This window comes from Sitophilus oryzae, unplaced genomic scaffold (genome assembly GCF_002938485.1).
Source record: "Sitophilus oryzae breed Bouriz unplaced genomic scaffold, Soryzae_2.0 scaffold_111_pilon_pilon, whole genome shotgun sequence".
In the NCBI taxonomy this organism is placed as follows: Eukaryota; Metazoa; Arthropoda; class Insecta; order Coleoptera; family Curculionidae; genus Sitophilus; species Sitophilus oryzae.
The window spans coordinates 8,455,394-8,469,023 of NW_022145749.1; the positions used below are offsets into that span (position 1 = coordinate 8,455,394).

Here is a 13,630-nt window from a genome sequence, read left to right on the forward strand (position 1 = left end):
CAATTTTCTGTTGATAACTCTTAAATTATTAATAAAAAAAAATATATACTTAAACTACTGAATTCTACGTAAAAAGTTGATTTGGAAATGTTTTCATAAAATTTTTCAGAATAAAAAAGTTACGACAATTTGTTAAAAATGCACATTTTTGAAAAACATCCCGTAACTCCGAAACGGTAACAAAAGTCGATGTGCGGTTTTCACCATCATGTTTTTGATAAAAATTGAGCTCCAGACACCGATATTAGTTTTTGTCTATCTCCTATAGAAAAGGGTGTTTCCGTTTGAAAGCGTCTAATTTGACCCACACTATAGAATCCTTCGATTCAGTCCAAATATCAACTTGTATTGACGGTTTCGATAAAGACCTCATCGAAGAGATGATACCTGCGATCTTTCAACATGTTCAATATTGCAGATACAACATATTTGGTGGTAACTGTATAGACTATAAACTGACGAAATCATGTTTTATAAAATCTGAACGTGCAGTGTGAAAACATCGCTATCGATTTGATAGATCTGAACTGTGCATGCGATTTAGCATGCAGATCAAATCGTTGCGTGTAGGACCCCTCTTAGATCAAGAAACAAAATCAAGTACTAATAATAATTCACCACATTATACTAAAATACCTTACTTTTACCACTAAATTCGAGTTTCTTTTACCACTTTAGCATCATTAGCAGATGATTATTCTGAAAATTTTCTTTATGTTCATCTGCAGGTTTATATTATTTATTATAATAGTGTACCAAACTTCAGTGGGTAATTCTAGATAAAATAAATTAATTACAATGTAATTAAGACAAGTTAATTATTACAGTTAATACTAGTGCTTCTTTTAAACTTTAAGAGGCTGTTTTATTTACATTCTCCGTCTCTAAAACTTGGAATAACAAAGTCATTTCAAAGTAAATAGCATTTCAAGAATGAAGTTTGAAACTTGCTGTTTAGGTTTATTACAGCGGAAGAAAATAAAGTTGCTCTTTTTAGTTGCGCTGGCCGTTTACCATTTTTAAACGTGATAAACCGATTAAATCGTAAACGTAAGTGATCGAGTGAGTTGTGGTTTTGTCTAATATTCTTAATGTTTGATGATGACTGGCGTTTATAGAGTTAATGGAACTAACGATCAATAACCTCAGTATAAACGATGTTATGATTTTTTTACATAACTGGATTTTTGAAGCTTTATACAGAGTGCTACAAATTCGAGGTAGGAGCATTGGTATCTCGGAAACCCTAATAGATACGAAGATAGTTAAATTGGGGCAAAGTTGCGCTTTGTTTTTTTTTGTTTGTTCATGCTTGTTTTTTTGGAAAATCAATTTTATTTTTTCCTGTCATTACATTTTAGAAAATCAAAAAATTAATTACAAATTCTCATTGCTACTTTATTAGGGCTATATGATAGTACTTTTAGATTTTCAAATTAGCTGATAATTTGTAAGATACAGAGGCCAACTTATTTTTTTTAAATACGGGCCTGCATTTTTTATTTCAGGTTTTGAAAGAACTCGGTCTCCTTAGTATAATATGTCACACTTGATACTTTTTTTTGTTTTGGGTACCTTAATAACAACAAAACTAAAGAGAAATTAAAACAATTTTCGTTGCACGTCATCAATGACACCATGCGTCGTATTATGGAGTTTGCTGGTGGTCGTATTATGATGTGCAACCAAAGTTATTTTAATTTCCCCATATTTATTTATTATTTAAAGTAATTTCAAGTACGACTCTGGATTTTTAAATTATTTAATCTGATTATATTCATCGCAACAATATTGATCAGCGCTAATTAACATTGAATAAGGAAAATCGTGCCAATTCAAAGATTCAAATAAATCATATCCAGGTCAGCAATTTAAGGATGTTATTTTTAACTTTTTTTATTGTGAATTTGGAATCTAACGTACGATCTAATAATATTCATAATATTAATTGTAGTTATTATAAATAAATCAACTTCTATAAACTAGTTTTTAATGCTCTACATGTTCGAAAGGGTTACCACCCTCCCTAATACACAAATTTATTGTTCAATCTTATTTATAGCTCTTTGAACATAACTTCTTATTATAGTTCCGAGTGCATTTTGTACTCTTTATTGTAAATATTGAAATGTATTGATTTCACTTTTACAAAGTAATGCCCCTTTAGTTATTGCATTTGATTTTCCGTATTTAATGTCTTACCCCACGTCATTATTAAGTTTGAAAGCTTATCAATATTGTAACGATAAATAGACTAAATCTTAAAAAAAAACAGGCGATCTTGAAATTAGTTTAAATAAATTATGTTCAAATGTCCGAAACAAAAAAAATATTAAGTGCGGCATATACTCGGAGACCGAATTCTTTCAAAATCTGAAATTAAAAATGCAGGTCCGTATTTAAAAAAAATTAAGTCGGCCACTGTATCTCACAAATTATCAGCTAATTTGAAAATCTAAAAATATTATCAGATAGCCCTCATAAAGTGGTGATGAGAATGTGCAATTAGTTTTTTGATTTCCTAACGCCAGGAAAAAATAAAAATAATTTTCAAAAAAATCCGTTTTTTCTAAAAAACTCAGAAATCCATGAAATTTTAAAAAAAGTTTGATGGTATCTTGGTGAACATTCTAAAGCGCAACTTTGCCCCAATTTAAAAAAAAGTAAAGTAAAGATTTCAGTTAACGTCTCCTTTTTGCTGCCAGGGCCACTTTGTTTACGCGGAATCCGAACCGCGGTCCTCGGCCATATCATGGCCAATGGCCTACCGACTTGGCAAGTGTCTAAATCGACTCTTACTCACGAGATATCCGATCTCATCCGACCTCGAACCGGCGTGAAAGAGCAGTGTGTGTCAATAGATTTTAGACTTTTGCCTTTTTTGGACAACAGCACGATACAGAGTTTCGAACCGGTCATCCGTCCATCCACTAGTATCACCTTACGTCGCTTAACTTCGGTGTTCTAATGGGAACCGGTGTTTCGACGTAGCTGGGCCATTGCCCTACCCCAATTTAACCATGTTCGTATCTATTACGGTTACCGAGATGCCAGTGCTCGTACCTCAAATTTGTAGCACCCTGTATATACGGTGAGTCTTAGATAAGTGCAAATATTTTTAAAGGTGGTATATTTCGATCTCGGAAAAACGTCTACTTATTATATTTTTTTTCGCGAAAAATTGATTTTGTATTTGGTATTTTTTAAAAAAATGGACTTTTAAAAAAAATAGTGAAAAAATATAATGCCTTGCTAATAAGCGTATAGCAACATAGGTATATTCGATACTAATTAAACTTTTAGTTGCGTAATCGATGGCGCGATTTTTAAATTCATTATTGCCAACCATGGACATATTCGGCGCCGGACTGACTAATTGGAATTTAAACTTCCCGCTGGGGATTCAGGTGGTAGCCCTAATGTAAAAAATGTCAAGTTGTTACATTTATTTATTTATTTCCTGACATTGTCATTCGTTTTGACACTTTAGTTTTGTATTACGAATTTTTGGTTTAAATGAATTATGATGTGATAGCAGTGGCGGACTAAGGGGGGGGCGGAAGGGGCGGGCCCCTTCTTCTAGGGGGCCTCCAAATCTTAATAAGTAATTTTTTATTCAACTGGCAAACAGGCCATTATGTGTTCAGTTAGTTACAAATTGCTTATAAAGCAATTTGTAGTTAGAGTATGCAAACCATAAGTATACGCAAACTAAACACAGTATAAATGGAAGCAGATATTTACTTAATTATCAATTATTAGGCCCCAGCAATTGTCAATGGAATTTTTGTAATTTTTTTGATTTATGTAAACATTCGCTCGGGGTTTGTTTTATTACGTCAAATTGCATTCGTTTTTCAATTTAAATGTATTATTATAAGCTTTAAAAAAATGATGTTCTCGTTTTTGATACCTTTTTGAAGCTGGGGCCTTCAAGGGGGCCCTTAATTCTTTGGTCGGGGCCCGTCGCGCGTCGGGTCCCTACGTAAAAACGGCACTGCCGATGAATAACATATTTATATCTACAGTATGTCCGCCGATTGTCTTCATAAAAATGTTTGCTTGTTCTAAAATGGTAATTCCTGTTTATACTTTTCAAAATTTCCATACCGTTTTAGAGAAAAATAAGAAAAACATGAAAATGTAGTTGAATTTTTGAACTAGTAAAAATAAAACGCCTTTCTATGGTAATATAACTTCGTGATAATTTTTTGATAGATTATTATTGACAGAATTTTAATTAAAGTTATATTTTTTGCTGTTTTAAAATGTTAAAGAAGCACAAAATTTATTTAGTTCAATGCTACGGAAAGGGTGATAATAGTTATCGGAAAATGTGATACTTTAACATCAAAAAATATGACGTTAATCAAAATAAATTATAACGATCCATCAAAATATTAAATCGAAATTATATTACCATAGCGTTTTAATTTTTAGGACTTTTAGTTTTTTTAGGATTTTTTTTGGGGAAAAATTACATTAAAAAACTACATTTTTATGTTTTTTGTTATTTTTTCTAAAACGGTATGGATATTTAGAAAATTATTAACGCCATTTTACAACAAGCAAAAATTCTTATGAACGCATTTTTTTAAAAAAGAAAAGTTTCAAAAAAATTTCCTCTTGTAAAGACAATCCGGGGACATACTGACTGTAATATACAGGGTGTCCCAGAAATAAGTACAAGTATTTTATGGTAATATAGTTCAACCCCAGAAACACGCCTATGAGGTTTTTTTAGCGAAAAAACAATTGAAAACTTCGGGAATTTTTTTAGTTTTTAGTTAAAAAACATAATTTCTTGTTAATATGACAACATAGGTATTAGATTAAATTTACAAGAACAAATTTACAAGAGCAAAATTTTTGTATTTGTATATTTTCAAAGTAAAATAACTCCGTTATTTTGGATTTATTTGAAAAACGATAAAGAAAAAATATGGTTCTTTTATCTACCACCCCTTAAAATACTTGCACTTATTTCTGTGACACCCTGTATATATATCGATTTTTATTAGAATTAGTACAGTATATAAATACTTGAAAATTGTCAACCATTATTCATACGTCATTCAATCTTTACAAAATGTGCAGACCGGGGGCCACATTTAGCTTTGCCGCCCCGGGCTCCCGACAGGCTTAGTCCGCCACTGTATGATAGGTAGTTTAAGCTTAAAAATTTTTACTAGCAGACCTTGCTGTCAAACATTGTTCTTTTTAGAGTCTCTTTTAGTGCAAAGTGTAAAAGATAGATTAATAGCCGTAAAAAAATCATTGCAACTTTACTAGAATATTTTGAATGGGAAAGTGGTAGTAATGGCCCTTTATGTCCCTTAATTGCTGTTAAGAAGGCGAGTTTTGTTGATGTTAATGATAACTGTTTATATGTATAATTATAATTAATTTATTTTGGATTTCTAAAATATTTTGATTAAAAGAAAAAATAATGTAAAAGTCGGCAACGCTGTGCCGGTCAAGCTGAATCACTGTAGATTAAATTGTAGTAATTGTAGACAATTGTAGATTAAATTTACAAGGAAGAAATGCCAGAAAAAAACAGGGGTTTTCAAAATTTAAACATTTTTTTTAATTTTAAATGTAAAATAACTCGGTTAATTTGGACTTTTTGAAAAAAAAACATAAAATATGTTTCTTTTATTGAGATCTACCAGCCCTAAAAACTTGCACTTACATAAAACTCATCCTGTAGTTTCAGGAGGTATTTTTTGTCGGTTAGGCAAATTTGTATTCCAAGTAATAATAATCTACTGACAAGTTGGTTTCTGTTTGGATTTAATTAAGTTATGTTTACAAAAAATACTTTTTTACTTTATAGATTTCTCTTTCAGTGACGAAAAAAACATAATTTTTTCAAGATTTTTTTTTCAAATTAATATTCTGATCTGACTTTTTAAATATTAGGTTAGATAAAATAATTATAATTACTACAAAAAACGATTATAATAAACACGCAAACCACAACACAATTGATCTACAAAAAATAAATTTACATTAATTATTTGCTTTAAATCTTATGACTTAATTAAAGCTCAACCGATACAATATAAACAGTGACAAATTAATATTTAACTAGTTAATTAAATCTGAAATTAATTATAACGACATAATAACATATTTTGTTTAATTTTGTTTGAAATAATTGCTTTGTATAGATAGGTTTTATTAATAATAGTTAGAAATATCAACACATGTTTAAATAATGTTTTAATTGGTTAAAAATACTGTAAGTTTTGAGTATTACTAGTGATGAGCAAATACAAGACTCAGCCCAAGACACTCTTTGATCTTGGTCTTGGTCTTTTTTAATATATTTTTACTAGAGGCAACTTCTACACAGAAAATCTTTAAATAAATAGTTTTTCAAGTTATTTAATTCAAATAAAACTAAAAGAATGAAACAATATGTGTATGATATTGTTTTTCAATAGTGGCTAACCCCTTACAACCATTTTTGTTTTTTCAGAAAAAAACGATTTTATGTTAGTATATGACATAAGTATTCAATTATTTTCGGTCACTTATCCTGTTTAACTAGGAATAACAACTTTTGATTTTTAAATCAAACCCTCTGTATTTTTTTTTTCCTTTTTTTGATAGAAAATAACATTCACCATATGTCAACTTTTGACATTTTCTCTTAAAAAATTGTATTTTAAATTTCAATCTAGAGTGTATAATATATAATTATAATCAAGGAGCCTTGGAAAAATTGATTTGATCGACTAATGTTTTTCGTGTCTTGTCCTGGCCAGTCTTAAGATGCCCAAATCGTATTTTTAATCATATCTCAATTTTTTCAAATGGAACCAACAAAAAAATGGAAAACAAATAGAAAAAGCATTTTCTTACGAATAATTTGGTACCACACACTTGGTATTTTGAGTCAAATTGTCGTTATAAACCGCATGTTACAATTTCAAATAAACCATAAGCGAAAATGTCTATATGATGTGTCATTTTCTATCGAATAAAGTAAAAAAATACCGAAGGTGTCATTTAAAAATCAGAAGTTGTAGTAATTTCCGGTGTAACAGGAAGTGACCAAAAACGACTGAATACGTCAATCAATCCTAATTTATGTCATATACTAACATACCAAATCTCGTTTTATCATCTGAACTTTTGAGACGCATCCGGTATAACTACCCAAATACTATACTAACAACAGAAATAATGTTGTAAATAGTTGCGCACTAACTAGTTAGATTGTAAACTAGCTGCCGGTTACCTGCTATTTTAGAAAAATGTGCGCATTTCTTCAAAATATCATTATAATTTTAGTTAGTTAATAGAATGACATACCGGGTATCCCAGGCTGAGCGTGCATTAGAAGTTTCTAGAGAACCACAACATCTAGATCGGAGATTTTTTGCACATCATTGTTTTACAACGAGATCTATCGATTAAAATACTTTCAATATAGCGGCACTTCCGGAAATACCGGAAGTTGACAAGAACTTTCTTATTTTGAACGGATGTCCCCATTTTTTATTATATACTTAAATTCTCTGTAAAATTCTAAGAATATTGATGTTAAACACTGTATACCTAACATTAACCGTTTTTGAGGAAAAAAATATTTAAAATTGTTGGACCAAAAAAAACTACCTGTCAAAAAAAATTGTATAGCCTAAAAGTCAAATTTAGTGATTACCAAAGCCACTGTGACATAAAGAGAAGACATGTGGCTATCTGTTTCAAAAATTAAATTGTTCAAATGTCATTTAATAATGGCGGTAGCTGTCATAGAATTGAGCTATTAAAAAATTTTCATAAATATTTTTTTTCAAATGGAAACCCACTTTTTTATTTCACTAGTGAAAAGATTTTTCAATTTCCAATTGGTTACTTTTTAAGTATGCATGTTCCTATATCTAAAATGAAGCGTTTTTAAGATATTTAAGATATAGTTTGAAAACGTATATTTTTCTTGGTTTTATCTAGTTTCCTTTGACATTAAGTGTCAACCAGTCAGACAATTTATTTCCATCTGTCAGAAAACAAATTATTTGAATTTCCTATATAATGAATACTGTCTTCTTAAGAGTGTATTTATAAAAATATATCTCGTATTTTCGTTCTTTATAATGATATCTAATAGTTGATATTAATAATATGCCGTATGATCGAAAAAAAACAGCGCAAAGTTGGCTTGGAAATGATGATCGATAACATACCGGTTTTTGAACACAGTGTCACAATATGACATAGCCAGACAACATCACTTGACGTTTAAAGCTATAGGCTATTGGTTAAAATCAAGAAAAACATACGCTTTAAAACTAAATCTTAAAGAACTCAAAAACTATTTATTTTAGGTATGTAGGAACATGTATAGTCAAAAAGTAACGAATTGAAAAGCTTTTTCACTAGTAAAATAAAAAAGTGGGTTTCCATTTGAAAAAAATGATTTATGATAATTTTTTAATCGCTCAATTCCATGACAGCTGCTGTCATTATTATGTGACATTCGGACAATTTCATTTTTGAAATAGATAGCCACATATTTTCTCATTATGGCACAGTGGCTATGGTAATAACTAAATTTGACGTTTAGGCTATACACATATTTTTGACAGGCAGTTTTTTTCGTCCAAAAATTTTAAATATTTTTTTCCCAAAAACTGTTAATGTTAGGTATAGAGTGTTTATTATCAAAATTCATAAAATTTTACAGGGAATTTAATTATGTAATAAAAAATGGGGGCACCCATTTAAAATAAGAAAGTTGCTGTCAACTTCCGGTATTTCCGGAAGTGCCGCCATATTGAAAATATTTTTAATCGATAGATATCGTTATGAAACAACGATGTACAAAAAATCTCCGATTTAGATATTATAGTTCTCTAGAAATTTCTAATGCACGCTCAGCCTGGGACACCCAGTATATTACATTTTCAATTAAAAAATGTATTTTTTTATTTTTAGCTTCGGCTCTTAGAAAAACACTTAGAAAAAAATATTTTTTTTTCTCTAAAATGGTAACGAAATTTGGAAAAATATAAACGGGATTAACCTATTAATTTTAGAACAAGGGAAAAATTTTAATGAAGAATGCATCTTTCTCAAAATGTTAATAATAAAAAGTGTTTCCTCTTGTAAAGACAATCCGGGGACATACTGTACACTCTAGTATTACCCGCCAACTGCACAATATTCAGTATAACTTTTGTGGCATAACTCATTCTATCCTGTATAATTCACATGCTAAAGTCGTGCATTTGTTCTAAAACTAATCTTATCCACGCGTCTTTTGGTACCAAAACTTGTTAGGTATATCAAAATTGTCAAAAACAGATAAGACGAGTTTTGATACTCAACCCCTCATTTATATTCAGATATTTTAATAAACTTAGATGAAAATTCTTAATTTATTTCCGCCCTCCTTTCAAAATCCATAAAACACAAACGAATGTTTGGCGAGATAAAGAATGACCTCAATATAAATCTAACTTTGTGTTCCAGTTTTCGGAATATTTATGCCAGAAACGCCGATATTTCTGCTGGCCAAAGGCAGAACGCAGGAAGCCGAGGCGGCTTTGGTTAAATTAAGGAAAAAGAAAGCCGTGGAGGTGCAAGATGAAATTAATGAAATTATGGTTGCAGTAGAGAAGGACGGACAAAACGGAGGTAAGGACGAGAAGGATAACGATGTTTGTAGGTATAAAGATGCAGGCGGGATAACCCCGTGCTCTGGAAAAGTGTTGTTTATTTAGTTTAAAGTTAATTTTGTTTATAGACGTATTAGTGCTTTACCAAGAGTGTATATAGGCGGTGAAAATATGTATGATGTTAGGAAATAAATTGTTTTTAGATCAGCTTACAAAGAAGCACGTATTTTACAACATTACGTACAGAGTGTCCCATTTTCGTGTGTTTTACAGGGTTTCTCGTTTATGTGTATAGATGCAAAGACAGAAGTGCTATTTTTTACGAGACTAAATATACTACACATATATTCGTCGTAGCCCTCTTGATTTCTGAAATACTAGGCGAATTTGAAAATGTTGCATTTTTTGAACACTTTATGTATTGATTATGTTAGAACTTATCGAAAAGGTGAAAACTAAGTACCGTGGAGTTTTTCCCGTAAAATCTAGCAGTTAACTTGTGGAGATGTCATCCTTGAAATATGACTAAAACTTATTTTTTTTTAAATGGGATACCTAGCCTGTAAATATTTTTTTATTTATTTGTCTTAATCTAAGCTTAAGTAAAAAATGCATTATTTAACTTTTTAACATAGGTGGTCGTTTTAAATTAGGTAATCAAAACAATCGAATAATTTAATTTCATTAATTATTTTTTTTAATTATTCACAAATAAATAGTTTATTAATTAAATTTATTTATTTCAATTCTACGCCAAATTTTGGTTACTGGCTATTCCACGTTAGTTTCTGTGTAAAAACTTTTAAAATTTTTGCACAAGTGCATTAAAAATATCAATAACTTTGATTTGATTATCAGCTTGTTTTCTAAGAACTGCATAATTTCATTTTCAGTGCAGTTTATTAAAATACCACGATGGAAATCAAAATCTGGGTAAATTAAATAAAATAAAATAATAATACTCGTTTAAACTAGGTTGATTTATGTTAAAAATTTTAATACTTTTTTTAACTTATTTATAAAAATAAGAATAGAGTATACAGTGTGTCCCAAAAATAAGTCCAAGTATTTTAAGGGGTGGTAGATCTCGATAAAAGAAACATATTTTCTCTTTATCGTTTTTCAAATAAGTCCAAAATAACCGAGTTATTTCACTTTGAAAATTAAAAAAAAATGATTTTTTTCTAAAATTTTGTGAACCACTGGATCTTTTCTGTATTATCTTTCTTTTAAATTTAATCTAATACCTATGTTGCAATATTATCAAGAAATTATGTTTTTTAACTAAAAACTAAAAAAAAATTTCAAAAGAGTTTTCAAATAATTCCTAATTTTCAATTTTTTTTTTCGCCAAAAAAAAATTATATGCCTGTTTCTGGGATTGAATTATACTACCAGCTAAAATACTTGCACTTATTTCTGGGACACACTGTATATATTATACTCTTCGAAAGCTCATAACAAGGCAAATAAAATAAAAAAATAATATAGAGTGTGTCTTATTTAAAAAAAAAACAAAAGTTTGAGTCATATTTCGAAACTGACAGCTCTCAGCGAAAAATAAAAATGTAATATACTAGGTACATTTTAAAATATTTAAGTTTGAGTCATATCTAAAGAATGACAGCTCCCAGCGAAGATTTAATTACGCCACTGGATTTTACGTAAAAAACTCTACGGAACTCAATTTTCATGTTTTTGATAAGTTATATGATAACCAAGATACGAGGGGAGTGGAAAAATACAATAATTTTAAATGGGCCCTGTACTTCAAGAACTAAGAGGTTAAGGACAAATCTCATAAAAAAGTAGCAATGTGATGTGAAAACCGCATCATTGTATCTCTACTCATAAAAGAGAAGCCCAAAAAACGCACAAAATGGGACACCCTGTATACCTAAATTAATTAATCGTACGACAATTCTTGAATGATGTGTAGATATGATAACAAAAGACATTTTTCAAAAATACTATATTTTTAGTTGAAGGGTATAATAAAGATCTTTATTAATTAACTGAAATGTAATTCAAAATCCTGCTTATTATATTTACTTTTTAAATCATTTGCATAGTACAGTAAAGCACTAATTCCACCTGCATTGATATTCATCCTGCAATAATTATTAAACTAGGATACATTATGCAATTTATGATTGTTTAATTTGCAATTCAAACTACCTTTGTTTATTTAATCTATTTAAATTTATAATTATATTGATCATGACGTGTAGATCTAGAAAAAAATTGTGAATAATTGATTATTTTTTTTAGGTGGATTTAAGGAGTTTTTACGATCACAGCCGGCAAAAAGGGCTACAATTATATGCATAGGATTAGTTCTGTTACAAGAATTGTCAGGAATCCATCCAATGATGGCATACTTGAAACCAATCTTCCAAGCCAGTGGCACAACCATATCACCAGACCTCTCAACTGTGATATTTGGTCTATCACAAATCAGTTCCAACTTTATAACAGCCCTAGTAGTAGAAAAAATAGGAAGGAGAATCCTTTACATGGTCTCAGCTGTAGGATGTGGAATAGCTTGTGCTCTTTTAGGAACATATTTCTTCCTGCAAACCAAGGAAGTGTCACTTGATTCTGTTTTCTGGTTACCTTTAACATGCATGGTTGCCTACATGATCTTTTTCAGTATGGGATTGGGACCTCTGGCCTGGTCAATTGTCGGAGAGATATTTCCTTCTAACGTCAAAGGAATTGGATCTGGTCTGACAGTATGTGTATCCTTTACTGCTTCATTTTTGGTACTGTTCATGTTCCCGATAGTGACGGAAGCAGCAAGTATGGCAGCGCCATTTTGGATGTACACGGTTGTTACGGTATTAGGCTTGATATTCGTGTATTATATGGTACCTGAAACTAGAGGGATGACTTTAGCAGAAATACAAGACAAATTGAAGAGTTATGCTAAGAAAGATAAGAAAAAAGAGACTGTTAATGATATGGCTAATAATTTAGAAAATGTCACTCATTTTTGAGTGGAGGATTAGGTTAATTTATTTCAGACTGGATGAATTGTGTGCTGTTAAATGATATAAAATTAGCAATAAAATTGCTAACAGACAGTACAACATTGCTCATGTTTAAAGTAAAATATTCAGAGCAAGGAAAATCATCATTTTTCATGATGGTTATAAATAAAAATAATTTAAAAAATGTACCAAAATAAACTTCTATAAAAGGAATTGAAGAAAGTCTTGTATGCAAAAGAAAGCATATAGAAATTAAAAAGATAAATTCCCAACATTTTTAGATAGCCAGGACTAGAGCAAAAAAATATTCAAATATAATTTTCTTACACTATTTTTAAGGCATTTTGAACCATTTGCATTGAACAATGAGATTTTATGAGGTGGCGATGTAATCATTTTTCCACATCAAAAATTTTATTTATTGTCTTTTTGTAATGCATCTTTTCAAAGGAGGAAAATATTATTTTAATTTTGCTTTCAATCTTTCTTAAGTTACTTAAATTAAAATGTTAATTAAGTTCGGAAAATTCCTTTTTGTTGGAATGGTGAAATATTTTTATTTAAATATACAGGGTAAATATACAAAAATAAGTAAAAAAGTTCGTATAAATGTATGTCCTAAAATTATTAGTTTCGGAGATACAGGGTGTAGAAGTTTCATTTTTATTTTCATTTTTTCCAAATCATTTCTAAAATAACGTCAATATTTGAATGAAAAAAATATTTGAATGAAAAAAATGTCTGGGAGTTTTTTGACATGAGAAATTTGATTTTGATGTCAATATGACTCTTACTTGTAGAGGGCGCCACCTACATATTTTTTAGCTGGTTTGAAGAGTAATAACTTTTCGTTCGTATCTGTATAAAATTACTGGGTAAAAAATATACACCAAAAAAATAATGTTCTATACCATTCGGGATCTTTCCTCGGCGCCATAAAATCCCGAATTTTAGCGCCCACTGTATAACACCAACCTGGAACAATTTATGTCCGTTCGTACA

The 13,630-nt window shown here is 29.9% G+C and overlaps 1 protein-coding gene across 4 annotated transcripts in view; it reads left to right on the forward strand.

The window, feature by feature from the left end:
* The window catches only part of LOC115885346 (facilitated trehalose transporter Tret1-like), a 49,448-nt gene extending 36,515 nt beyond the window's left edge, over nt 1-12,933 (forward strand). For all 4 annotated transcript variants that reach the window (XM_030904229.1, XM_030904248.1, XM_030904239.1 and 1 more), the window contains exons 6-7: nt 9,490-9,654; nt 11,907-12,933. In XM_030904229.1, coding sequence (XP_030760089.1) covers nt 9,490-9,654; nt 11,907-12,634 — 893 coding nt within the window. In that variant the 3' untranslated portion in view covers nt 12,635-12,933. The remainder of the gene's footprint in view (nt 1-9,489; nt 9,655-11,906) is intronic.
* Nucleotides 12,934-13,630: the final 697 nt, after the last annotated feature.